The sequence below is a fragment of the Numida meleagris genome, chromosome 16 (genome assembly GCF_002078875.1).
Source record: "Numida meleagris isolate 19003 breed g44 Domestic line chromosome 16, NumMel1.0, whole genome shotgun sequence".
Taxonomy (NCBI): Eukaryota; Metazoa; Chordata; class Aves; order Galliformes; family Numididae; genus Numida; species Numida meleagris.
The window spans coordinates 2938361-2966341 of record NC_034424.1 but is presented as its reverse complement, the minus strand read 5'-3'; the positions used below and the strand labels follow the sequence as shown (position 1 = coordinate 2966341).

The 27981-nt window shown below is 47.1% G+C and overlaps 1 protein-coding gene across 2 annotated transcripts in view; it reads right to left on the bottom strand.

The window, feature by feature from the left end:
- The window catches only part of PAPPA (pappalysin 1), a 175090-nt gene that overhangs the window by 55899 nt on the left and 91210 nt on the right, over positions 1–27981 (bottom strand). For both annotated transcript variants that reach the window (XM_021414277.1, XM_021414278.1), the window contains exons 10-12: positions 19226–19422; positions 620–733; positions 68–203 (exon numbers count right to left, since the gene is read on the bottom strand). In XM_021414277.1, coding sequence (XP_021269952.1) covers positions 68–203; positions 620–733; positions 19226–19422 — 447 coding nt within the window. The remainder of the gene's footprint in view (positions 1–67; positions 204–619; positions 734–19225; positions 19423–27981) is intronic.

Sequence of the window (27981 nt, the reverse complement as noted above, 5' to 3'; positions counted from 1 at the left end):
ATAGTTTGTGAATAGGGGTACCATTATGCTAGCAATAAAGAGGGTCTTCAATTCAATACAGTCTCACCGAGATCGTGACTTTGTTCTTTGGTGTCAAACAGCTGCACACCAATGGTCTCCTGCTTCTGATCCAGGTAATAGGTCCCATCAGTGACCAAGTGGACAAGGACTGCTGCAGCCACCATTGGCGTGGAAAAATAAGCCTGGGGAAAAAAAAGCCCCACATAGGTTGAGACGGAGAGAAGCGCAGATGTGCTATACTTGAAAAAACACAAAGAGCCAGTGCTGAACTTTTAAAATATCAATTCCCATTCCAGGTCACGGAGACGTCTTCTCTTCCAATCTTTCCTACACAAACTAGCTTAAACTTGAGTTAAAAAGCCCTGCAGCTGGAGCTGCAACCTCTAAGAAACTCACTAGACCTGCCACAGGAATGGACTTCACCACTGGCTCTCTAGATGGAGTTCAGAGACTCTGTTTTGCCATTTCCCACTAAACATACTTCAAAGAAAGGAGCTGCTTGGCCCTGGGAAGGCAGTCCCATGATATTTTGTCTATTGTACTAACTTCATACAAGCAGGCAAAAAGAAGACTTGTGAACAACACGCACACTTCTTACCTTTAGCCAGAAAATGGTCTGTGCCATGTGGGAGTACTGGAAGTTGGCCGTGCAGGGGTACCAGGCATACTGGGAGACACCATCGTTCAAGTCAATCACCTTAGTGCGACACGTCTGAGGGAAAGAAAAGAAACGTCTCAACAGAGGTAGGTGTCAGCAGGAAAGGACTGTGACTATTTAAAGCAGGGGAAAAAGTCCAGGTGCACTGCTAGGATAAAATAATACACACTAGTGACGTTTCTAAACACCGTGAGATTATTCAAAAGCTAACTTTCCAGGTCTTCCACCTCAATGAGAAAAACTGAAACATAAAAAGGAGCGAAAGACTCACAGCAGCCGGATGGCAGCCAGCAGTTTCCTCTTAATTTGGTACAACAAGGGCCTTGACAGCGTGCAGCCCAGCTCTGCTCCCACCCAAACAGACCGCAGCTCTTCCCTCCGGAGTCCAAGTGACGATCGCTTCTGAACATGCCAACTCCAAGCACAGACAGTCTGCAGATGCTCTCCACAGTACTCAAGCAATGTCCTATTTAAACCTGCATGTTGCTGTAACCCCAGGGAAGCCACAGATGGCCATATAAACTTGGAAAGAGGCGTAGCCAGGAAAGTCCTGTCTGTACAACCCAATTTCAGCAAACTCGTTTCTCTTTCTGTTAACCAGTTTCTGTAATTTGAATCATCTTCTTCTTATATCTACAGCACTTTCCACGGCAGGCAGCAATGGGATTATTATTTCTCTTTTCAGCAAAGAACAAGTAGATGAATCCCAAATACTGGCACAGATGGAAAGCCCGAATGAGAGAATGCCTGAATTTAAGGACCACAGTCTTGCGGTGCCATGAGTATGTAGAACCAAAGCTGCAAGAAATGGTAGGATTTACACTGAAACCACGCAACGCAGTGAAACTGCTTAAAAAAAAAAAAAAAAGCCTTCACTCCACAAGGAAGAACAAGAAAGGGAAGATCCACAATCCAAAAGGCAATAGCTGCACTTGAGGGCTGCTTCCATTGGAAGAGTACCTGCAAACATCCACAGCGCTTGGGAAACTCATGGGGAGGGAGGCAACTTGTCATGGCCACGCAGTGAGCTGGCAGCAGAGCTGTGAGTGCAACCCAGGGGGCCCAAGCAGCCCGGTGGGTGTGCGACGTGGGGAGCCCAGGGCACAGACACTTGCATCAGGTGCTAAGTGAAGCCACGTACATTTGGGGACATTATGAGATTTCTTTCCAAGACCGGAGAATTAACTGAGCAACCTGATGGTGACGTGCTGTCAGTACAGCCGTTCCCACAAGCAATTCTCCTGATTATTCAAACAAAAAGAAAACCTTGAAGTAAAATGAGAGTATTAATGGAGGTGCTTTTAATCTACCAAGCCCGCTTGGTAGCTGTGTGAGACCTCTCGGTCTCAACAGGCAAAGTCAGTGCAATACAAAGAGAGCCTGGGCTGCCTGGGAACAAGAAACCAGATTGGCCAAGAGTGAGGTAATCACTTCTATAATCTGAGTCCCTCAAGATCCAGCACAGAGGAATCTATGGGCAAAACATAAATCAGCTTTAATGGGCTGGAAGAAGATTTTTAGTTTATTTATTTTTTAAAACAACTGTGACCAAACTTCATTGAGGCTAGCCAGTGGATAGTGTTACATTTTACAGCAGAGCAAGGCTTTACATAAACTATCTTTGGCATTTGAAATCCAGTCCAGCAATTCGACATGTACCATTTCGCAATTCTCCCTTCTTGCATTTTCAGCAGCCTGTCTCTTGTTGGGAGCGTGGTTTTTATTTTAATACCTCTCCAGCTAGGGAATTTATCTTACCCACATCTGCAATTTATATGGTCAGAGAGCTCTTTGACATGAACAAAGGTCTCATTACTTTTATGTGATTTTGTTGTTATATCTCCTCCAGCTCTACTGCTCCAGAAAGGTGGTTGAAACAAACAAGATTCCTGACGTTCAGTGTGTTTTAAGTGCCACTTGATGGATGAGTGAAAACCTGTATTAAAAACTCACCCGGACCTTCACCAAAAGTTTGAATCAAACCCAAAATAAACCCCTGCTGAGGTGGGTTGGAAATCTCTGATAACTTTTAAATGCCTTGTTTGATTTGTGTGCGTGTGTGAACTCCAGCACTCTCTGTTTCTGCCTGAGACTATCGGCAAAAACCTGAACCTTGCATAAAGAGCCTGTGTTCGAAGCCGTGCCGGTGGTTGTGTGCAGCCTCAGTAGAGTGCTCTGGTTCCAGCAGGTTGGACAGGCTCCCTCCTGCTGAGGCTGATCCATTGCTACTCAGTCAAGGGATTCAAAACAGCACCAGGGAAAAATGTTCTTCCACGAGAAGAGTATGACTGGCAAGCACAGGGAATGTCCAACAGACGGGACATGAGGAGCGACTTCGAGAGCCTCTCCTACACTAGCTGCTATCTAGCAAATCCACCTGGTGTTAATATGTTCTTTGAGATTTTTAGTAACAACCTGATTGAATAAATGGCTCCAATAACCTACTTGTGGCAAACATATCCCCTTTTCAATTCTAACAAGCAACTGAGTGTCATTCAACAATTGTGAAGTCAGAACCACTTGCTTGGACAGTCCTTCACACCTCTGCCTCCAGGGCATCCCTAGAAGATGTCAGCAGTGTGAAGGCATCTATTACTGCAATACCATCACTCCTAAGCCACAGCTGAGCGGTACAGGACAGCTGCATGCAGGGGGAAGAGGAGGACACACAAGAAAGAAGCATTAGGAGACAAAAACATCAGAAAATGGTATCTCAGAGCATTTCAATGGCCTGGAAGACAGCATCACCTCTCCTCACGGCTACAAATTCATGCTTAGTAGAAATAAATTATTTCCTAATATCCTCCTGTTCGCTACAATGATGAAAAACAGCAGCTAAAGCACCTGACAGCTGCGGAGGGAAGAAGGGATAGATGTACTTTTCATTTCAGGGTGTTACCAAACACTAAAGTATTTGCTTTGAAGAATGACGGAATCAGGCAAGACTCAAAACTTCACTTCACTGGGGCTTATCCAGGTTCTCAGCCCCACACAGCAATGGGAACCATAGGAGTCCAGTCTCTGTTCCAAAGTATTTGGGGACTATTTGTGTCTACTTACTGGAAGCCCATGCCATACCCCTCCCTAGAAAGCTGCTTTCAATTAAAAAGGTTTATGTCTGTTCCTTTCAGAGGTTCTAATCCAGCTCGTCTCCCACCCACACATTTTGTACACAAACATCGAAAGATGGAACGAGCGTGGCCAGAGAGCACTGTGGGATCTTCTCACAAGAGGGAATGCCTGGAGGATTCCCTTTGACTGATTTACACAGCCCCCTGTCAATCACAGGGACAGCATGTTCTTCAAACCGCCTCTCCTGTTTTCCTTCTCTCACTCAAGGGGACCGAAGAATGTGTCAGCAGGAAGGGAAAAGTGATATATCAGGAGCGCTCAGTTCATTGCCACATCTAAAAAACATTTAGTATTGCAACCAGCTCCATTTCCTCATAACATTTTTTCCCTCCAGGTAATGTGGGAAAATTTGTTGAAGACCGAAATTTGGAAGGCAGCCTTGTGAATGTTGGCCCAGCCATCCCATGAGTAACAGGTAGACTGCAGACAGCACCACAGGATGTTCCACGGTAAGCCCATACCATGACTGGAGCAATGGTGCCTGCCTTTGGCCTCATAGAATCATCACAAAATCATTAAGGTTGGAAAAGACCTCTAAGATGACCAAGTCCAACCCCATCTCACCCCAACCATGCCCACTGACCATGTCCTTCAGTGCCACATCTCCCACCTCTGGGTATGGTGACTCCACCACCTCCATGGGCAGACTGCTCAAGTACTTGACCACCCCTTCAGAGAAGAAATTTTTCCTAATATCCAACCTGAACCTCCCCTGGCACAGCTTAAGGTCATTACCTCTCCTTGTATTGCTGCCATGAAATGCTGCGTTCTGCTGGAGAGACCTGCTGCAAGCACACCACAAATTAAGGATCACTGTTCCTGAGGGTTCCTGGTCCCATTACTGGGCTTCTCCAGCCCACATTGGTGAGAATGATACTGCCCCACATCACAAAGGTATCCTGAGGGTAAATGCCATTGCCCCATCCCTGGAGACATTCAGGGCTAGGTTGGATGGGCCCTGGGCAGCCTGACCTAGCGGTAACCCTGGTAACCCTGCCCATGGCGGAGGGTTGGAACTAGATGATCTTTAAGGTCCCCTCCAACCTAAGCCATTCTATGATTCTATGGTAGCAACAAAAAAGATGCTCAGACATTATGAAGAGATGCATACATGTGAAGGAGATGCCTCCCACAGGAGGGGGTTAAACATGCATCGATGACACCCAGCCCTGTCCTTCCCAATGAGCAAGCACAGCCTGATACCGCAGGCTTTGCAGACACTGGTAGTTCTCAACTCTCACGTCGTTGTATCAAAACAATCCTAAATGCAGACAGGCAAAGCTGCTAATCAAACTGGGACGCTGCCCTGCTCAGCACTGGCACCTGCGGTGGGAGCGGACGTGCCTGTCTGTGTGCCTGCAGGCGCCTGCACGCAGCAAATCTGTCTGTTCCCCAAATCCATCTGTTCCCCATGGCAGGGCTTTCTCCAGGACTGTGTCTGCAGGCTACGTACGGCTGGGAATGGCCATCACAAGTGTTTGTCCATCAGTGGGTATCACATCCCAAACACCGCACTGCCACCTCTCCCTCCCTATTCCTGCTGCCACTTCTGCACCAAGACAGTGCTGTGGGTTCCTGGGACAAAACCCTGTCCCATTTGCAAAATAGTAACCCCAAAACAAACAGAAGGAGGATCCACTGATAAAAACCACAGTAGCATCTATTTGTGGAGCACGGAACGTCCCAAATGAGGCTGTACAAGCACATGGAATCACTCACACACCGATAGGAGATCTGTGGAGGCACAAACAGGACATTCTGTTGTTTGAAGATCCAGATGAAGAACAGATTTCAACTGGACTAATGAACCCTAATTAACCTATAAATTTTGGCATTCTGCTCGGCAGAATGTTATTTATATTTAACTCAACAAATACCAGAGCATCCCAACCATGACACATGCATCATTTTAACACATCCCTTACAGACAAAAACCTCCTCTTCACTGCCAGAAATGGGGGCTGACCATTACCCAGAGGTCTTATTGTTCAGTAAGCTATTATTCTTGCAGATCTAAGGTCAGTTTTTCCCACTGATGGTGCAGTTGCTAAATATCAGAAAGGTTCCTGCCTGTTCATTGCCCAATATTATCAGGCAGCTTGATTGCCACATGGACACCACCCAGTTTGCCTACTGCAGCACAGACCTCCAATCTGTTCTGAAAGCTGTTGCAGTGCTCTTCTGATTTTGGCTGGGAATTGGGTTGGAGTTACAGAAAAAAAAAGAAACTGCCCATATTAGTGAGCACTCGATCATTAAAAAGGCCACCATTTGGGTTCCAACAAACACCACAAAAATCAGGCAATTCCTAAGACCATTTCAAACCTCTCAAGCCCACAGAGCTCAGATGGAAACTGTACACAAACAGCCTGACTTACGGGACTTTAGAAATTTTGCTCTGGGTTTTCTTCTAGGTTCTAATCAGACATATTGTAAGATGAATCTCCTCGCTAGTGTTCTGGATGTGATATTTCCAGTGTTCTGGATGTGCCCTGTCAGGAGATTCAACTCAGCAGCTTGCTGACCAACTTAGAAAATCACAGAATCATTAAGGTTGGAAAGACCAGTAAGATCATCTGGTCCAACCACCACCCCATGCCCGTGACTGCTCTGACCACATCACTCAGTGTGACATCTGCCCTTTTCTTGAACACCTCCAGCGATGGTGACTCCACCACCTCCAATCAGGATTGGGTCACTTCATGTTGGCCTCCTAAATCTAAGGAACACATTGAAAGTTACTTTACCCAAATAGGTATCTATTTTTCTGTGCAGAAACCATGGATTGACAACGCTTTGTTGTTGTAAAAACAAGAAAGAAAACCAAAACAGATTCAGCAGCACACGTTACAAGCATAAGACAACAGAATTCGTGTCCTCTCTCTTTCAATAGCCTTCTTGCCTTCTACTCTGCTCCCTCGTTCTAAGCAGCAATTCTCCCTTACCTCTGACATTTATAAACTGCAGCTTCTGCTCCAAACCTCTCCTCGTCCTCTGTGTCTGATTTGTTTGCAGCGATACACTTGTTCAGTAGTGGTGCTTTTAAAGTGGCAAGGAATGAGTTTGAAGATGCAGTTTGACTAAATTTCTTGCTCTTTGTCTGCTTTTGCCTGTTTATGTTTGGGCTTAGAAGTCTGAAGGCAAAAGATGAAAAACTGCAGCATGGTTGCTTTTCTCCAGGATGAAGGCGTGCAGGCAGGTGATCAACAGAAAAGCTTTATCAACTGGAAGCTGATAAAACTCCTGGGGTAACACACTGATGCTGTATTACTCCCAGATTCAGTTGGCTCAGAAGTAAGAGGAAATCGCATCTGTCAATTTTACCTGTGTAATGAAGAACAGGATTTGGCAGTGGGATTGGGAGGCAGACTGTGTCTCCTGCAGGATGAAATAAAGCCCCACTGCCAGTTGCTGTGTCCAGCCTCAGCACAGCCCCTTCCCATTTGAATCTGGAGCAGCTGATGGTGTCTGGAGCTTGCAGACTTGGCATTCAATTAGCCTGTTACTACAGTTTTCTTAACAAAGAACCACAATTTTCAGCTGAAGGTTTGGCTGGATTTTTATTAATTGAGAAATGACCTTTAAGTGCATGGAAATACCAGTGCTGGCATCTGTAGTTTGCTTGCAGTATGACAGGATGATAAATTCCTCTACTTATACAGTAAAAAATGACAGTGTTCATTACCAAAGGGAAATTTCTTAGGGTAGAGTACTGAATGTAACACAGGGCTCTCATTCAGAAATGAGTGGGAGATGCAAGGGCTATTTTATTTGTCATGTAAGTACACTTAATTTCAGGAAAGCAAGTAAGAGCTGTAGGGATTTCCATGAGATGATGGCCCAGATTGCGTGTGTATCCAGTGTGTGTTATTAACTTCAGCCTTCTCAAAAAATGTAGTTACTTCACTTCCAAAGGGTCCATATAAGCAATGTATTTCAGTTTTTAAATCATGCAGACCTGCACTCTTTAAGCTTTCCTTTGAATTTCTGTTATCTCCAAATTCAAAGCAAACTTCATTTAAAACAAGTGAGTTAAAATCAAAATCACATAATACCATAAACTTCACATGGTATACCTGAAAAAACTGTAAATCAATTCTGACTGGCCCTCTCCCAAACCCACACTGGCTTTGACATCTAGCCAGGTGTAATCAAAATACAGAGGATGCTAGCTGGACCTGTGGAAAAAACAATATGGAATTTTAACTTCACAACAAAACCCTAACCAGATGATCTCTGCATGGTTCAAAGGATCACCCCAAAGACACCAGTTAAGCCAGGGCCAGAAACTATAGAAAAAGAGCAAGAAAAAGAAGGGGATTTAATAATAAACTCATCTTTTGCACAGGCTCACAAGTATATGCTACCACTAGGAGCTCAAGGGGGCAATTAGCACTTGCTCTTGCCTCGTTTGCTATTCAGCAACGCACACTGAATGGGTGCAAAGGCAAGCAATAACTCAAAGCGCACAGCAACACAGAGCACAGTCTATAGGAGGCACATGAATGTGTAACTGAACCATTTTCCTGCCATGTGCTCCTGTTTATTCATACCAGGAGCTTGTTCTTCCTTCAGCACAGCGGCAGGATATACAGGTGCTGCTCCCAAAGAACAGCACCTAGCTCCCAGCACTGCCAGGGCTTCACCTAGAAGGATTAATTCCTAGAATTAGCCCTGAATTGCACTCTTCTATTATGTTCAGACTTCTAAATACATCCACCATTAGAAACAGCAGCCAAACGCGACCTGCTGGACAAACAGCACGAAGAAACAGCAAACAAACAAGACCTCATACTCCACTTCTGCAAACATCAGTCTCATTAAAGTTAATCGACACTTCCAACCTCCAGCAAAAACTCTGTCTACAACTTCCACACTGTTGCTCACCAACGTGCGAAGGCATTATAGACTGATAAGTGCTTTAGCAGACTGTATATCCATCCACTGGAGAGCGAGGTTAAACAAATACAGTAGCCAGAACATTATTGTTGGCTGCACGCTCGGGCTCCAGAACTGCTTGTCTCTAACTTGAACCAGCTTGGTCCACTGCAGCAAGGGCTGCACAGTGCTGCGGGCCAAGGCTGCCCGTGGGGGGGCTGCGGCGAAGGAAAACAATCCCATCCCATACGCTTTTACCATTGAGGAATAAAGCAAAATACTTTTTTTTTTTTTTTTTCCCTTTGACGGGACCATTTGAGAGTAGCTGGTACCAGGAAATCAAGCTGTTAAAGGCAGAATGTGTGCCACGCATTGGGAGGATCTTAAATGTAGTTTTTTTATTGTTGTACTAACGGATTCAACTCACTGAATCCATTGTAGCTTTGCAAGCTTGGCACCTCTGCAAGGCAAAGCAGGACTGAGCTTGTTACAGTCCGCTCCATAACATCCCCTCCTTCCCACCCAAAGTGGGTCCCATGAATTTACTCAAATGAAGGAACCAAGCAGGTTGCTGGGCAAAGCCCCAAAAGCCACAACAACAAATCCCGCAGAACTTCAGCTTCACCTATGCAGAGTATGGTCACACAGAGATGCTTAGAAGCACTTGGACAAAGAGGAAGAAAAACCAAGGCAGCAGCTGCCACGAGGTGTGGGACAGGTGCCACCGGAGCTCCGAGGACGCTGCTGAGCTTCGCCTGCGGCCACAGTGAGCAGCCAAGCAGTGGTTAATGTCAGCTCCGACCACATGATCGCATTCAGGAAAGGTCAAAAGAGTGATTTTTCATTTGAAAACATCTGCGTGTTTAAAGAACAAAACTTTCTCATGTGCAGAAAACTAGGGGTTTCCAGCGCTTTTATTTCCAGAATTAAAAGTCATGCTTTTCAGCTTTGTTTAGGGTTAGGGACATGTAAACACGCTGCACAAACAGCACGCAACCTTCACAACACAGCATTTCCCCAGGCAAGGAGAACTGGGGGTGCCAAGCCCCATCTCCTTTTCTCTCTCATTGCAGCTCAGCTGTCCTCGCTGCGCTCCCAGCCAGACACCCAGTCGTTGGCCTCCCCTGTATGAAGGCGTTCACATGCCTCCAATCCCAAGGGTACAGGCCTGCTCCGACCTGTCAACAGGCTTTAATTGGTCACATCTCGGGAGATGATGCATTGGGAAGAAGCTCCAACCACAGCAGCAAGGGGAAGGCCGCAGCGGGGCCAGCACAGGGAGCTGGCTGCACCTACACTCAAGACAGCTCCTTGGTTCCCTACCCATCTCTTCAGCTCCACCTCAACAGGCATCCATTAGTTAAGATTAAAGCAGTCTACTGCTTGCTTTGCTTAATACCTGAAGGCATGGCCTGCGGTACGCAAATCAGAAGGTTCCCAACTGCCTACCTGAGCTTTTCCTATTGGAATGCTGAGGTAATGGAGCTGCTGCCACACAGTCAAATTCCTCAGGGTGAGCAGGAACCGTGGCTTCTTCCAGTCCATGCATGTGTGCAGCCATGCATAGCTGTGAGTGCAGGTGTCTGGGGAAGCCCACCACCTCCCTGCAACTCCAAGGCAGACCTGGATGCTCTGAGGAACCCCAGGCTGCAACGGATCAAACCAGGAGACTGCTTGTGTACCAGCTGCTTTCACTGAGCTGCCATGGGGTCTGAAGGACAAGCATCACCTGTGTGGGAAGCTCACAGCTTCTTCAGCCTCACCACTGGTCAGGAACTCACAGCTGCCAAGTCTCAGCCTTTCCCACCAGAAACAACCACTAGGACAAAGGAAACCTTCCATACAGTGTACAGTGAGGCCTTCCTCTTCCAGTAGGTGAAGGTCACAGCATGAGCACAGTGCAGTGCCCAGGAAAAGGTCTGCTTTGACAGAAGGCAGGTTTTCAAAGACATCTGGATGGAGAAAGGTGAAGAGAAGGGTGAAATGGAGCCCTCAAAAACACCTCGCTCATTAGGAATCCAGTGGTAGCTGGATGCTAAGGCACTTCCATAAATACTAAATGAAGACTTCCCCAACTAAATGCCCAAACATACCTTGGAATTTGGCCTCAACTGCCTTCACAGGATTTTCATTATAATTATTTTTTAAGAAGGCTAAACTGCACAAAAGTATCACTCCAGCAGGACAACAGGGGCCCAGCTGAGGGCAAGTGGGCAAGTGACAGGGACACACGCTGTCACAGAGGATCAAACCTGCCTTGCATCCCCCTGTGCATCCTTGGCAAAATTATCCCCAAGTCATGCTTCAGCTTCTTTGTCAGAAGAGGGACTTGTGCTGGAAGGGTTAATTACCAAAACATCGGAAAACAAGATCCTCTGCCCCAAATGCTAAGAAGCAGCAATGACCAACCTGGCTGGCAGAGCTTGATGTTCTGCTGAAACGAGGGCTTCTCCGGGGAAGTAGGTACACGTGTGCACGGGTAGCAGCACTGATCACGGAAACAACCATGTGCAAGGTGGGCGAATCGTGTCTGCTTACCAGATCCACCACTGAAAAGACCTCCGAGGAAATAGTGATTCTTAAACATTACAGGCAATGCTTAAAAAAAAAAACCACGTTAATTGGGGGTTCCTCAACAATTACGGCTCCAACTAAGGCAGCACGATCCAGGAACTTGAAGCAGTTCTAGAGTTTATCCAAGTGGTCCTCAGCTTAGGGTTTTTTTTTTTTAATTTTTGAAAGTTATTTATTTTCAGGTGGGGACAGAGGGTTTGACTTGAGGGACTTTCTAATATGGCACGCCTTCACGACAGGGCTGGGTAAGCACCCTCCTCTGAAAATCATGCCTTTTAGAGACATCTTGAGATGAACACCCCAAATTTGAGCGGCATTCAAAATATGAGGTCTCTTATGACAATGTGGGCGAAAATGCCTACAGTGCTCTGAACAAGTAGTGCAGACAATCCTCCATTTAAAAGAAAAAATAAATTCCCTGCTACTGGCATGAGAAAGTTTACTTTCAGGCTTAAAGAAATGATCGTGTGGTTTTGAGGATGGCATTCCGTTCTGCTGAAGAATAGCACCCTGCCTGCCTGTCTATCTGTGGCTTTGTAGCTACATTACAATCTTGGAGAGCTCTGTTTACATATTTTACATGTTTTCTTGCGCAGAACATGAAACCAAATTACATAGTAAAGGACGTTACGGTTTCACTCCTGCACGCTTTTCCATCCTCTCCTTCCAATCATGTTTTAATTCCATCCAAAATAATTGACTGGGTATTTTTAACTGTGCTTGATTGACTGGCAATCCTTCAGGCAGGTTTATTTGCTGCTGCACAGGGAAATCATGCAAAAGCTGGAGAAGCTACATGCTAGGGGGGTAGGGAGAAGACGGCCGGGGCGGGGGTGGGATGAGAAATGCCGAGAACCCTTCATGCATGAACAAAGCAGACGTGTCGATGCATTTATGCAAAATCATTCTGCTCTGAATGGAGAGGGACCCAAGACAAACAACCCGGATGGGATGCAGGAGAGCTATCCCACGCTTATGGCTGGACATGCTCTGCATCTAAAGGATGGTGAGCAGCAGCAGCAGACGGAGAGACTGGCAGGTTGAGGGGCAAGGGCCGAGGAGGGGGGTCTCCTTTCAGAGCAGTGCATGCTAACGAGCACCGCCATGGTTGCGGGGTCCGGCTTTCCAGCTCGCTGATGCCGGGGGGTCCGAGCTGTTTTCAATTACAGCGTGTAATCTGGGTGGGCGGCTGGGTGTACAGCAGATATGATCATAAAATGGTAAGTTACTTCCTAAAGAAGCACATAATCCTTATTATTATCCAAGACAATATTCCTTTCTTGCCTTTCTTCTCCTCGCCTCTAGCAATAACAAATGGGATGGAATTCTGCTCTCCTTTAGTTAATGGTACACGTCTCCTGGTCCTAGGAAGAGACAGCAGCAGTTTCCGGCACCTGAGGATTTTTGGTTTGACCTTCATCTCTGAAAAGGTCAGACCGAACCTCTCTGAGAGTACTGATCACTGCTTTGCTCTCTGCATCATCCTTTGTTTCTTTTATCTATTTTCTGTACTGTACACAAAGGGAACACAGTGTACCAGCCCCTGGTACTCACTGTTCTTTCCCCTTAGATGACTTGCATATGTGCTCTTGAAAAATTATTCTAAAAACTAGTGGGGGAGGGGAGTGGAAAGAAAAAAAAATCCCTTGAGTGTTTGGCAAAATTGCTTGGAATCTCCTCTGACATCTCATTGTGTTCTCTCTGTCCTCCCCTTACACAAATCAGTCAGAGGCTATGACATCAGTCATGGGGTCTGCTGGTACTACTGCCGTGAGCAGAGGAGCACTGGAAGATGGGATGGAGGGGTGGGAGGGAGGGATCCACGCTCCATCCCAGCAGGGAACAGGCAGCCAGGTGGTGGGCAGCATCCCTTGTCCTTCACTCAACTCTGGATCGCCTGTAAGGGTAATGCTCTTTCTCAGACATCTCTCTGTAACTGGGTCTTTTTTCAAGCTATCCCATTTTTCTCTTTTTTTTCTTTCTTCGGAAAACTGACATCATTTCTGAGCAGAAGCCACAGATGTTAGCACACATCTTTGCAGCATCCCTCACCTTGGCACGAAACCTCCGCATGGACCACATCCTCCAATGAGGCAAAGCAGCAGTGCAAACACATGAAAAAGGACCAGTGGAGCTCCCCAGGCAAACAACATCACCTCGTTTGGCAAAAAAGGCTGCAGCTTTCCCAGTAATATATGTGGGAAATAAAGTTTCTAGCTATTAGAGCAAGGAGTTGGTGGAACAGTTTTCCAGTAATTTTGTAATGGGAACAAAAGGCCAAACTGTGAGGATAAAATCTGGTTAAGTCACAAACAGGATGATGTGAAGTGGCTGACAGAGCTAAAATGCAGTGGATGTGTTGACCCCAGAAATCCCTTCAGGTCTACGTTCCCAGACACTGGCTCTCAGCCGGCCCTGAGCAGCTTTCTTTTTATCCAAGATATGAACATTGCCCTTTCAAGATGTCCTGAACTTCCTGGTCCTGGGGACACCTGGGCCTAATAGTCCCCAGTGCCTGCAATGTCTCTTAGGGAAAGCAAGGTTCAATACTCAAACAGCAGCTTTACCTTTCTGTTCTCTGGTTTTCACCTCTATTAAATGCATTGGAAACCAGAGAATGTGGCTGTGAAAAGGCTTAATTAATCCCTATTCACTGAAAAGATACGAAATATACCATAACTTAAGACGAGGCAGGCGTGTTCCCTGGAGTTCCCCTGCCTGAACTCAGCTGACGCTTGGGCCAGGCTTGGGGTGCACTTCCCCAGCTCTTGGTGAAGGAGGAGGCTCCGCAGTATCTGGGAGAAGGCTGAAAGAAAGACGATGCTTTGGGCTCCCTTGAACTAATTTTTGACTTGGAAATCCTCTAAACTATGGTGCATCAGCCAGCACTGGAAATGTGCTCAGACAAGTACAGCGAAGCCACATTCCTCTTGCAACAGCCTGTGTAGTGTCCAGTTCATCTTTTTCCAGAACTGGTCTCTGATCACTCATGGTTCCTCCATTAATGGTTTTTCTTAGCGGGATTTTGTACTCAACCTCCAGAGATCAGCAGTTCAAAGCCTGGCTCAGCTATAAATAACAAAGACATTTGCGAAGCAAATCATCTTATTAAAAATGGGGATTTTTTTTTTTCTTCCACCAACCACAATAAAACTCTTACCGTTGAAGAGCAACAGGACTTGGCTGTGAATGGGGAAGTTCAAAAAGGGCCACTTGCAGAGCCGACAGACAGACACCCTCCCTCTTCTCAGCAAGATCACCCCAAAGGAAAGGAATGGCTTCTCCATTAAAAGTTGCAGGTTTCCTCTCTCCCCGCTCCTGTTCAAGATTACCCTATTTACTGGCTTTGCCGGATCTTTGGGGAATTATCTTCAGAGTTATATTTATTAGTCAAAGTAAAACTGTGTGGCAGAGAACTTCATCATTTTTCTCTTCAATTTTGTCACAGTATTTTCTTACCAGCCTTGAAGCTTTCGCTCTGCCACGTTATTTCTTCCAGTATTCAAAATATTTTTGTGCTCTTGCCTTCTCCTTTTGTTGGAAAGTTCAGGTATACTGCAATTCTAGACATCTTTCTACAGACAGATGAAGACTATGTTTGTCGCAGCGAGTCTGGATGAGTGCAATTGTGGGAACTGCAATAGGGGCAGGAGGGGGCCTCTATTTGTGGGAAAGATGTAATGAGAATCCTCTTCCACAGCTTCTTACTCCATAGCAGCCCCTGTGGGGTACCCAGGGGGAGAACAGGGTGTGTTAGTGTGGGAAGAAAAATGAATCCCAGGATCTGTGTGCCCAGCAGCCTCAGGAAAGAGCCCCATTTTCATTAACCGTGCCTAAGACGTGCAGTTCTTCTTGCACAGGGGAAAAGCCAGTACAGACAATGGCATAGGTAAAAATATTTATATATATATTCATATATATGACTTGAACTTAACAGCTTCTATGCAACTGGGAGGAAATACAATGAAAGACAAAGCTGCTGTGGAACTGCTCCTCAGAATTAACAGTGCAAACACCAACTTATCATTGAATCATAGAATGGCGTGGGCTGAAAAGGACCTCAAAGATTATCGAGTTTCAACCCCCCCTGCTGAGTGCAGGGTCACCAACCACCAGACCAGGCTGCCCAGACTTCCAAGTCTTGAGCACATTCTGCTGTTACAGGTACAGCAAAGTCAGCAATAAACCACCCACAGATCCATCAGTCCCTTCCTATGCTCCTCTACTATAAAGGCCATAGAAAAACTACAGATAAGCCATTTTCCAGAGGCAGGAGTGCCACTAGCAAGAGGAAAGGAGCAATGGCATCACTTCCTGGGTTGCTCCAACCACGGTCACTCCAACCAGTGTGCAGTGAGAGCACGGAGATTGAGTCCACCAGCAAGATCCTGATTTCTAGAGCTCAACAGGACAGCCATCCTGTTACTGTGCCCACACACCACACATTCCTACTTAGCAGTCCTCACTGATGCAGCCTCACCAGTAATGGTACAGCTGGGACTGGCCATGGAGACCAATGGCTGGCTTTCTGAGCCCACACTTTGCCAGGCTCAGGAGTGCTTTACTTGGTGTCAGGAGGCCACGTCCTCCCCCTCCTGCTGGTGACGAGAAGCCTGACCCTGGCTGGGTAGGAACTGGTCAGGGAAACAAGTCCCAGGGGACTTCCAGTAGAGGCAGCTAGTCACAAAACACATCTGTCGGAGCGCCCTTTGTCTGGCTATTTATGCCGACTGGATCTGTCCTTCAGCTAGTATAAATCTGCCCAGAGCTACTGCCTTTTTGTAGTCCTTGCCAGCGTACACCAGCTGATGACTTAATGTTAGCATCAATAATCTTTAGCACAAGAAAAGCCCCGAGAAATAAACAGAGCTGCAGAAAACCCCACACAACCAGTCCATCAACACCGATAATATTTCACGCACGGCGGATGGCAAGGAGAGGCTGTTTACAAACTCACAGCAAGAGCAGGAGGGAAGAGAGTGGCCCAGGAGCGTGCACAGCCCTGATTGCTGAATTCCTCCTGCAGCTGATAACAGGTACCGAGGATCTGCGCAGGATGTCAGATTAGAAATCAAGCTGTAAAAATACCCTGAACTGGTGCTCGCATTTCTGTGCTGGTGTGATGTTGCTGACTAGTCCTCTCTGGCTTTAAATATGATGCTGTCAGTACTGTGAATATTTCTTAATCTGCACTGAAGGGTGGCTGCCAGGAAAGTAGAAGTGGCCGTCTATCAGCCTCGCTTCTGCAGAAAGAACGATTGTTTGAAGGGGGGGCTCTCTGACCTTTCCATTTTTCAAATGTGTATCTGTTTGCCAAGAGTGTGTCATTCTTTGTAAGCATTTTGTTGTTCAAAAACAAATCTTATACTGTGAACTCTTTTCTCCTCCCTCAGTACGTTGCCATTCAGCAGCCGCATACCAACAAGTAACGAAGCTGCGCGTAAGATCCACCTCAAAACAACAAGCGAGGGCACACGTCCTATTTCTGAAGAACAAGAAACAGGCGATGTCTTAAGGAACTGTGCAAACAGGCCTGGGGTGCTCAATCTGCAGAAGCAACCCTACGATAACAAGAAAGTGCACTCCGGCTTTTGCTCATAAACAATCCTCCAAGAGTAAATAAGAGTAAATAAGTAGATATGGCTGAGATGCACCACCGTGAGAAACGCAGCCCTCAGAAACAGGCTGTGCAAAACTGAGACAGAAATACAGTCATGCAGAGTAATGGGTCTCGGGATGGCTGAGGATGAGAAAACATTTTAAATTGGGAAATACATCCTTAAAATGCTTTCAAGCACTTTGAGAGTGTCAGGCAATTATGAGGAACACGGATGGCTAACAAACAAGCAGCTTATGTATTCTGTACATTACTGTGCACTGCACTCAAACATATCTTTCATGGCATTCCTGATGAGAAGCCAACACAAATGCCACTCTGATTAATCAGGAAACTACCCAGCAACAACATGAAAAGTTTGCACAACACCAGCAAGCACACAACCTACTCTGAAAGATATCTGGGTAAAGAAAGGTGCTCCTTTCATCAATACAAAACCCCCCAAGGCTCAATGCTTGCGCAGATAACGAAGCCAAACATGTTTACACGCCAGTGATCATTACATGCGGTGATTAGAGGAGATCTTGGGTTAATTTTCATCTCAAGCACTCCGCTAGCGAACAGAGTGATGACCTGCTGCCCCACCTAACCTCCCCAGAGCAACAAGTCAGGTGCTCCTCCACAAGCTGCAAGCCTGCCTCGTTCCTGGCGAAAACAAAGACTTTCCCAATATATATGATTAAAAAGGTCAATGAACCCCACGCGCCCGAGCTGGTGTAATACAACCAGCTGAGCTAAAGCAAAAATTCCTTTTGCTGGAAGTAAATAGCACACTGTTATCTCCCCAGGGGCCAGCCAATAACAGGAGGCATGTTCCCATTCACTCCGCCAGTGTGCGATATGCTAGCGCTCTGCCTATAAATACAACAGCTTGGTTTTGTTGTTTTTTTCTTAACAAGGCTGTGACAACTTCATCTCTTCTGGGTACAACAAACATGCTTGAGCTGTGGCGACACAGCAGGGCTTGCTGCTGTGTGTGTGCAAGGCAGTGTTTTCTCCACCGCGTGACCATATGCTGCCTACTGCACAGTGGCTGCATTCCTACCAGTGCACAAGGAGAAAATGAGGGCAGGAAATCACAGTGGGATGGGGACAGAGGGCTCGGGGACACGCACGTTCAGCAGTACCTGAGCTGGAGACTGTGGACTTTGGTACTACAGCCCACGGAGCTCCAATCAGAACCAAGTTATGATGGCAGTGGTAGGGGTCCAGAAGAAAGTTCCCTTTTCCAGTGTGAAATAATAAATGAGACCAAGACAAAAAGGCAATACTGGGCTTGAGATTCTGTCTTGGTACCATGCCAGCTAGCCATGCTTTGGACGTTTAGAACTGACCTGGTCATTAATTTGTTACAGACTTGTGCAATGTGAACAAGGCCAAGTCTCTTGGATACAGATTTTTTCTCTTGCAAGCCAAGGGGAAATGCTTAGCGTTTACTATTCACAGAGAAATCCGCTTGTCATATCTGTGACATTGCATTCCTCTCTGCACTGCCCACTCAAGACACCTCCCAGATAACTAGACTGCAGGAACAACTTGGCTGTGTCAAACCCAAAGTCCATCTGATTCACTGCTCTAGCAGGGGACAATGGTAAATGCTGAAGGGAGAATATACAAAGTAGCTCTTGTATACGATGATCCTTTTCTTGCTGTATTCTCAAAAAAACTAACAAGCAATGTTGGCTTTCTTGAATCCGAGGGTTGCATCTGGACTGCTGCATCGGCATCGTGTACAGCTCTGTTTTCTAGGCATTTATCTGATGTGTTTTTGAACTCATTTGGATCTAATTCTCTCAGGGAGACAAAAGGTAAAGTGATGGTAACTGGAGCTATTTATGTTACAAAGGAGACATGTAAGAAAGGGGTTAAAGCTAATGAATGGCTTTGGGAATGGAAGGGACCTTTCTCAGAATAGAACAATAGGGTGCTTTTATGAAACCAGGAGGCAGAAAACACAAAACTATTAAAAAAGAAAGAACACTCTTTTGTGTTATTCTACATTAGCCTTCAGAACTCATTGCCACAAGAGAGAACCCCGTGCTGGCAGCAGAGAGCCTGCCTAGTCTTTTGGGTGGTGATAGTTTGCTAGAGGTGACTGCTGCACAGCTTACTGAACCACGCAGAGCACAACTTCAGTCAGTTTTCAGATGACGACTGGAACTGAATTTCAGCTCCACCGCTTCTGAACTCCGCTCAGAAAGAGGGCAATGGCCGTCATCTTCCACGGTGAAGCAGTGAGCTAGCGGTAGGTAACATCACCCATGAATGCTGACCATCCTGTTACATTCATAAATGTCCTTGATGGACTCCACTTTCAAGGGGAGGTAACAGTCTGCTTCCCTTACCTGGGTTGCTGCTGGCTGACCAATGACCACCCAGCCTGGGCACTGCTGGTCGCTGTGGTGGGAGACAGAGATGTTGGAAGCCCACTGATCGAGGAAGCCTTTGGGAGTGTAAACGCCACAGTCTTTGATGCTGGTCATCTGCTCAAATTCCTCGCATACTCCATCACCGTCATGGAAATAACACCTGCTGGGTTCATCTGCCAGGAGAAACCAAAGAGGATCAATCATAAAACGGCTACATGTCTGTGGCCTAGTTGCTAGGATCTGGTAACAGCAGTTGTGCATCTGCTGGTCCAGAGCACTGGGAAGTAAAAGCGTTATTCCCTTCTGGCCAACAGAACGTGATTTTAAGAAAGCCCATCAAGAAGAGTTTATTTTGTTATTGGGCAAAACCCTCATAATATTCCTTAACAAAAGGGATTTTCTGCTTATTTTTGTCTATCTCTGTTTAAAAGAATGGAGATAGAAGAAAGGAGAGATCGAAAATACATAGGAAGAGAATGTGGGTATTAGCACAGTATCTCTGACTTGGATGGAGAAAAGCCAAGAGAGATCTGGTCTACAATGGTCTACAATGTTTCCCTTTTCGTTCTTGAAAGAAATGTGCAAAACAACAACAACAGCATCTGTGAATTTAGAGATGGCAAAAACAGCCAAGTTCACAGCCACAGTGACCAAGGGCCAAACAGATCTGTTTATCCGAAGAGCAGATAGAGTATGCATAGTGTGAGGGCGAGCTTGCCACATACACACACGGCTTCAACCAACGCAGCTCAGATTTGACCTGAAAGGATCAAAAGCAGCAGGAGACTTTATTATCCTTGTCCATTTATTCTGCGGCTTCTCTAATGAGACTACCAACAAAGATGCCAAATTTTTGAGGTTGTTTCTCTAACACCGGCCCATTAAAAACTGAACCGAGATCCATCTACTCTTTTCAAACAGACTGCATAGCAATAATGACTTTCAGTCATTAGAGTACTCTGTGAAATGGAAACCTTTGACCTGTTGGTATCCTATTTTGTATTGTATTATCATTGCCAGTCCCCAGAGGTATCCAGTTCTGACAGCCTGTTGTATTTTTGTCTGGCAAATAAGCCTGCTGAAAAAACGGTAGGAAATTAGCCAGAGCTGCGAGCTGGACTGATGGAAACGCTCCCTAAGGAGAGCCCTGCTGGTAGCGTTGGACTATCTCGAGCTAGGTGTCAGAAAATCCAACGGCTGCTCAATTTTGAGCTATTTCCAAACCATGAAATCCCCTGTTTATTTTTCCTCTTAGTTTACTCAGTGAAATACCATCATGAGCCAGAAAAAAATAATCAGTTTATCGCGATTCAATTATTTAATGACTTTCTCTCCTTTTCCCCTCTCTTCCTCCCAATCCTCTGTGCAAAATTCCAGGTCCTTAAGAGAGTGTGAGTTTGAAAGAGTGGAGAACCCTATCGGGGAACAATGTCATTGTAGTTTCATTTCGTCACGACCTCTGCAGCCAACTTGTGTACGTGGATAAGCGTGGGGAAGTGTGCATTTGCTGGGCCAGCACTCAGAGCTGGCGAAAGTGAGGCTGGAAGCTGTTCAGCAGCGTGAGCACAGCTCTGTGTCTGAGGTAATATTCCAAGGGTGTCCAAACTTCTTGACATAACAAGTCACATCTTAAAATCTTCACATGGCTGGGAGCCACTGGGCACGCTCCACACACCTTGAAGGGTCCTGGGTGCTGGGAGTGCTCTGCAGAAGGATGACAATGGCTCTCTGGGGTGTGCCATTACACGACAGTGGGAGGGGGCTGGGGTGGATGTACAGACAGGCCCCGGTGCCAGCAGGGCCCCTCTCCCCATAATCTGGGACCAACCCGGCTGGGAATGTGGGCTTGAACTGCTCATGGGCCCTAACAGCCCCAGCTGTGTCACACGTTATTCTTCCACAGCGTGTATTAGTGCAGGCCCAGTGCCACTCCAGACAGACTTGGTGTGTGCCTGCTCAGCCCAAGGAAGGGGGAGAGCTCCATATAATGGAGACTTGCTTCCCTGACTGTATCTTTCTCCACCTCTCGCTCTGCACAGACGTATCAAGGCATAGGACAGCTCTCTGCCATGCCCCAGAACAGCAGGATAAAGCAAAGCAGCTCGTGTGCTGCAGAGCACGCTGTCCCAGTTTGAGCGAGAGCCTCAGCGAACACCTCTGAGAAAGGCTCAGCTCTGGGAAGGCTGTGACCAGCAATCAAAAATCCTCAAAAACAAATCCAAGCGTAAGAAAATACCCATTTGGGGAGTTTCTTTGTGATTTAATGAAAAGAGGCTTATTTCTTTAAAGAGGAAAAAAAAAAAAGGGACAGATCTATGGTGTTAAAACGACCCAACTTTCAGCCTATGAGCAGTCAGATGTGCACTTGCAGTGACACACTGGCACCCAAATACATCCTGCTGCATGCCCACATTGATACCAACACTGACACATGCACACACCTTTTACAGAGCCCCAGTGATGCAGACACAGCCAGAAACTCACAGCCTACTTTTAGGCACACACACTTCCCTCTCCTCCCTGAAGCTTGGACTTCTTTTCACGATAGGCACTGAAGTAAGCACAACATTTATATAGCCAACATAGTCCTGCACTGGCTCCAAATGTTCCCTCCTAATGCGATGATAAACGTAATGGGCTTCTGATAAGATCATGTGTTTGGGATAGAAGAATACTCAAGACCTACTCCAATCAGATGACTTAATTCATGCTCACATGGATGGGAAGGCAGCCCTTGAATAGCTGTGATCCAGGCCAGTGTGTGATCCTAACAGAGGCTAATTTGTTCCTGATTATGCTTAAGACCCCAATAAATCTGTCTGCTCGGAGCCTGCAACACCCGAGGGAGGAACCGAACGGAGAGACTGTGATGTCTGAATTAAATGGAGCCTGCCTGAATGATTAACAAAGTCTTACTGAGCCGCACTGTCACCAGCCCCTCTGCAGCGCACGTCCCCTGCCTGCAGTGCCCACTCACATTGGTGTGCTGTGAAAATGATGAGGCAAAGCGGCTTCACGACCTTATTTTTCTTCCGAGGAAGACTCGCAAGTCCCAGTGCTGACACGTCATCCTGAAGGCATCCTTTGAAGGGAGCGCTGGTGAGGCAAGAGGGCACGTTTCCTGCCTGTTGGTTTCCTACTTGGAAGCGATGGCAAAGACAGGAACTTCTGCAAAACCCTTCCCAGCCATAGAGGAGGGGACGAGGTCCCATCCACCTACAGCAGCCAGCTCCTCGTGGCTCTGACTGCTGACTCTCAGCACGCTCCGCGATGCTCAGCAGGTTTGAGGTTGGGCTTCATCTTTTCAGAAGCAAATCAGAAAACGACCACACTGTTTCTTCCCACGATTGCCCTCACAAAATTAAAACCAACAGGCTTCTTCCCTTTCCACAGCGTCTGAACACTGCCTGGCTAAATCCACAGAGCCCTACAGGCTCAAAGCCCAGGAGGGCAGTGACAGGACGTGCATTTCTAGTAGGCAGTAGCAAACATCTTTGTTTCTGTAGAGGTGCAGAATGCCTTTTCCGATCTGTTCTTGGCTACTGCTACATGAAATTCATCCAGGGCCTTGATAATATAATCTAATTTTTGCCTCCACAGAGGTCTGTAGGCTGCGAAGCCCTGACGAAGGTCACGGGGAGGTGTTGGCTAAATAGGACCTGTGCCATGGACTGCGTTCATCAACACCAGGGACCTCTCACTTTAGAGTCGAATCTGATTCAAATAATATATGGGGGAAGAGAACATGAAGTAAATCTGATTTGTCCTCAAGGGAAAATGACTTCAAAAAATTAAAAAGCATTTGCCTGGAAATCCAGCTTAAACCTAGAACAGCAAAATATCTGCAGGCGTAGCACCTGGCAGCAGGAGACAGCGGCTCTGGGGGATGACAGCAGATGCTCAAGGATCCTGAGCTGAACTCGGGGAGCATGTGCTCATTCAGGCAGTCAGAGCTGCTTTTCTCTGACAAAGCCCTCACTGAGGGCATCAAAATGTCAGAGTCAAACCTAAGTCACAGAATCACAGAATGGTTTGAGTTGGAAGAGACCCTTCAAGGCCATCTGGTCCCACTCCCTGCAATGAACAGGGACACCCACAGCTCCACCAGTGCTCAGAGCCCCGTCCAGCCTGACCTGGGGTGTCTGCAGGGACAGGGCATCCAACACAAGTTTCTTGTTTTGGGCTGGTGGGAGAACAAAATCTTCGATTTACTGAAGGTTTCTGTGACATCCCAAAGGGGGATTTGTTGGAGAAACAGACTGACAAACCTGGTATGTTTCCTAGAACTTGCCTACTGCAATTGGACTTCAAGACCCGGAACAACTGTGGGGCTACTGCATGTTGCACCAGAAAAATGATGCGAGCTCCATCCACCCTTGCTTCTGAAGGTGCTCAAGCACAGTGCAACACGCAGTGTGTTATACAGCCCCCTGCCCTGGGTTCAGAGACAAACGGATGCAGGTAGGGCACAGGGCAGTGCCTCCTCCCCACCACCGCCACCTGTGCAAAGCGAGGGCAGAAAAACTCCAGCGACACGAACCAAGTCTGGCACGCATCAGGAAGCAGACATGCAGGATATACACTTATCTGTGATAGGCAGCCTTCCACCTCATTAAAAGAAGAAGAGATAAAGAGATCCACTTCATAGCAGAGGGCACATCCTCTGATGAAGCTTTTAATGTCCGAGCTGCATGGCCAACGTGCCGGGGACAGACACTCAGGGCAGCTTCCTGTTTTCAGCCAGGATGCAGGGACTGGATTCAGCATACTCTTCTTTTGTGCAATAACTACTATTTTTTTTTTAAAGGCCAGACAGAATAATAAAAAAAAAAAAGTATTTTTAAGCTCAGCTGTTTACTTAGGGATGCTTCCAACTATAACAAGCCTCATGCCACATAACTATTTGAGTTAAAAAAAAAAAAAAAAGGGAAAAAATGGGGGACACAAAAATGCAGAAGCATTGTCTCAGAGTTACAAATTCTTGGAACAGCTCGAGCTGCACATGTTAACCCCCGGAAGGTCTGCTCAGACCTCGCTGCGATCCAGCAGCTCCTGCAGGAGTGGGATCTGACCTGTGCCACTGAACAGCACCTCCAGCATCGCTTTTTGTGTCCGCAGATGAGGAGAAACGTATCCAGAGGTTTCCAGCACAAAAGCAGGAACAGTTCCACCGCGGATCTACGCGGCTGGGGGCTGAGCGAGCGCTGAACCTGCCCCGTTTATTTCTGAGCCCTTCACCTTTGGCTGCAGCGGGAGCAGGGTGAGCAATGTGGCTGCTTCCAGGATATCTGCTAATCTCTTCTCTAGTACTGAAGAAGCCAGAGGCAGAGATATTTCCTGCTGCAGCAAAATATTCGAGAGTTATTTTCCTTCCTGGATATTCTGATTGGAACAGACAAAACAGCATCGCACAGAGCTCGGGCCAGACCTTTGCGAATCGAGTCGCCTATCAATACATGGTGACATTTTCCTTCGGTGAAATAAAGCAGACACCTTGGAAATGAAGTCAAGGCGGGTGTTGCAATCGACTGCGGGACGTCCGGGGGCCTGGCAGGAGGCAGCTCCCTGCACGTGACGTGACAAAGACGGCCAAGCACGGCAAGGGCTGGCACCACATGTGGCTCCCGGCAACGCGGCTGCTTTGCGGAGATGCGTTCCTGGGTTGGGTCTCTGATGGAGCGCGCTGGGATGGGAGAGCGCAGCACTGATGCAATTGATCCGCACGCTGCAGACAGACGCAGTTGCGGCTTCCTCGCACAGCCCAGCTCGGAAACTTGATATTCACCTCTAAGAACACAAAGCTCTGTCACTTATGCGAAGGGATGCTTTGTGCTGCTGGCAGCGGTAGGAAGACCCTATATGCTCTGTGCGTAGCCAGCAGCAGCCAGCATGGCCTCCCCCCCATGGTAGGAGAGCACTACAATACCTTAAGAAGCAAAGATAGATGGAGCTCGCAGCATTTTCCTGATGCAACACACAATAGCCCTATAACTGTTCCAAATCTTGAAGCCAGCCCAGTTGCAATCCTCTTCCACCCAACCTTGTTTCCCTCTCTTGGTGTTTGGATAAACTGCAAAAGCAGTGCTGGTAATACTTTAATATTTCCTTACACAGACTTACTAGCTGCACTTGGAGCCCACTCAACTGCAGCTCTAGAGATTTCTGTCACACGAGGCAGCAACTGCTCCCGTTGACACCTGGCTGCTTGCTGAGAACCTGGGAAGGAGCCCAGGAGGACAAACCATTGCAGCCACTCACTAAGGAAAACAAACAGCTTGTTTGTGCGTGTGGTTGGATGTTATTGCAAAGGGAGGTCTTGTGCCCGGCATCACCCTCTGAGCACAGCAAGCTGCTGTGGAGTCACGGAGCGTGCTCTGGGGAGGGAAGTGTGACTGGCTGCAGAAGCCTCTTTGATCCACGAGGAGAGCAATGCACGAGGGACGTGGCAAGCAGAGGAGAAATCCTCCACTGGGCTCTCGCTGTAGCTGTGTCCTGGACTCCAAAGCTGGATTGAGCTGGGCTGGAGTCACTGGCCAAGAGAAAAATGCAGGCAAATGCCACCCCAGCCCACACGCTCCCCCACAAGAAAGCATCTGTCCTTTGTGCTTTGCTGCCTGAGATGCCTGTGTGCTGTGGTTCAGCTGGCCCTGCTAAGACAGCACTATTAATGATGACAGTCTGAAAATCACTTTCAGAGACTTTATGACGATGTTGTTATTACTAACTTGCCAAATGAGTGCTTAGACATTTTGGAACATGTAGCCACACTCCCATGAGCCGCAGGAAACAGTCAGCTTCAAAGTATTTGCCTTAAGCTGAAGGATTCACACAAATACTATCTGAACAGCTCCAGTCAGTAAATTAATCGCTCTCTGCTATGAAATTCTGCTATAGATCCTCAGCTTCTTTATCGATGGCAAGCTGCTTGCTCAGAGCCTTACTCCTGTTGATGCCCTACACGATGCTGACTTCTCCTGAGAGGCAGCTCAGCTTCTCCCATGCTCTGCCCTGCTGAGAGCCCTCGGTGGGGTACGCCAGCCCCTGAGTGCTGTGTGTGGGAGAAATCCCCATTAGCTGCTGCATCACAGCCGTGTTCCTGTGCAGGGGACAGGAGGGGAGGGGACGGGACGGAGCGCTGCGCGCTCTCAAAGCATGCCCACAATGAATATGGATGGTCATCCATCAATGTATTTTAAGCACATTACTTCTCTGTCAGAAAGGGAAAGAAAAAAAAAAAAAAGGAAAAAGAAAGAAAGGAAAGAAAAGACATATAAAATTAAGTTTGTGTCACTCATTTAACACTGCAATTTCCCCAGAGGATTATGCACCAAACGGAGATAGCAAGCTCATGAATATTAATCATTTCCCTGAATGCAATGCAGCCCTCCAAACAATAAGATTAGGGGAAAGTGCTATGCTTAATTTATGGATAATAGGAGAGGTAAAGGACAGAGCTCCCACAAAGGTAGGGCTCACAGCTGGAGGGAGAGGCCTCCAGGAGGAGGAGGGCAGATCCAGATTTGCGAGGGACCAAACAAGCTCTTGGGGCCAAGCAGAAGCCAAAGAAAAGGTGTTAACGGATCGCTGACAAATTAAAATCATACTTCTCTGCGAACAGCCACTGTGACTAATGCTGCAGGCACGCCAGAAATCGGCGGCAAACTCAAGAGCCAGATAGGTTTGTTTTCTGTTTTCTTCCACCCGCTGCCTTCTCGTTGTGTTTCACAGCCCAAGCCCCGACCCAGCGCCCATGGAGCCATGTGCCTGAACCCACACCCTCCCGACAAAGGCAGCAGAAGTGCTGCCCCGTGCAGCTGTACAAAGGCTTTAGTGAGGAGCCCCGGTACGCAAAGGAGATAAAGCGCAGCAATAATAACACCAGCAAGATGTGGTTGAAGACCCCGTAAATTACCAGGCAAACTTACAGCTAGATAGAAGTTCTGCAGCCACTTTCCAGCTGGCTTGCAATGTGTCTATCAGTCTTTACTCATCTCTTTTCATATTACTCTCTCTCCCCCTCCCTCCTTTCTTATTGATCTCTGCATCTTTTCTATTATATCCTTCTCTTTCTTCGGCACTGGAGAGCTAAATCAATGCATAATGCACATCACACTCAACAAAAGGAATGCAAATGAAAGCAGCGCTCTTTTTCAGCGTGCGCACATATATCTGGAATCATGTGCACGATGTTTGTGGGAGAGTGCACACCAAGGACGAGGTGCTCAGCTGCTTATTAGACACCCATTTCCCAACAGCCCGGTGGGAACGGATCGAGTGCTAAAAGGCTCTGGGTTCACACAACTGCAAATCGTCACTCTTCCAAGCGGGGCCTGTTTTGCGTGGGATTTTGCTCGAGCTTGCTCAGCAATGCCAAAAATCAGGTGTCCCGGGTGAAATCACCAGCAAGGTGAAAGCAAAGCAGCCGGGAGTAGCGGAGAGGTACATCAGCCCCCCTGCTTCACTCCCATTCTATGAACCAAAAGGCAAAGTGAGGCTTTCCCCGCGGGACCCTGTGCAGAGCAGATAAAATATGCAAGATCTGCTCCGCGAGGGGGGGGGGGGAGGAAAAAAAGTACAGGTGATAAATTTCAGCATGAGGATGGGCGAGCGTGCCGCAGAACTTAAAAATACAGCAGCGCTGCCAGATGCTCCCATTAATTAATTAATTAATCTCACTGTCGCTCTTCAGCATGTTGCAGGGAGACAACGCTATTAATCTTATCTGTTTTCTT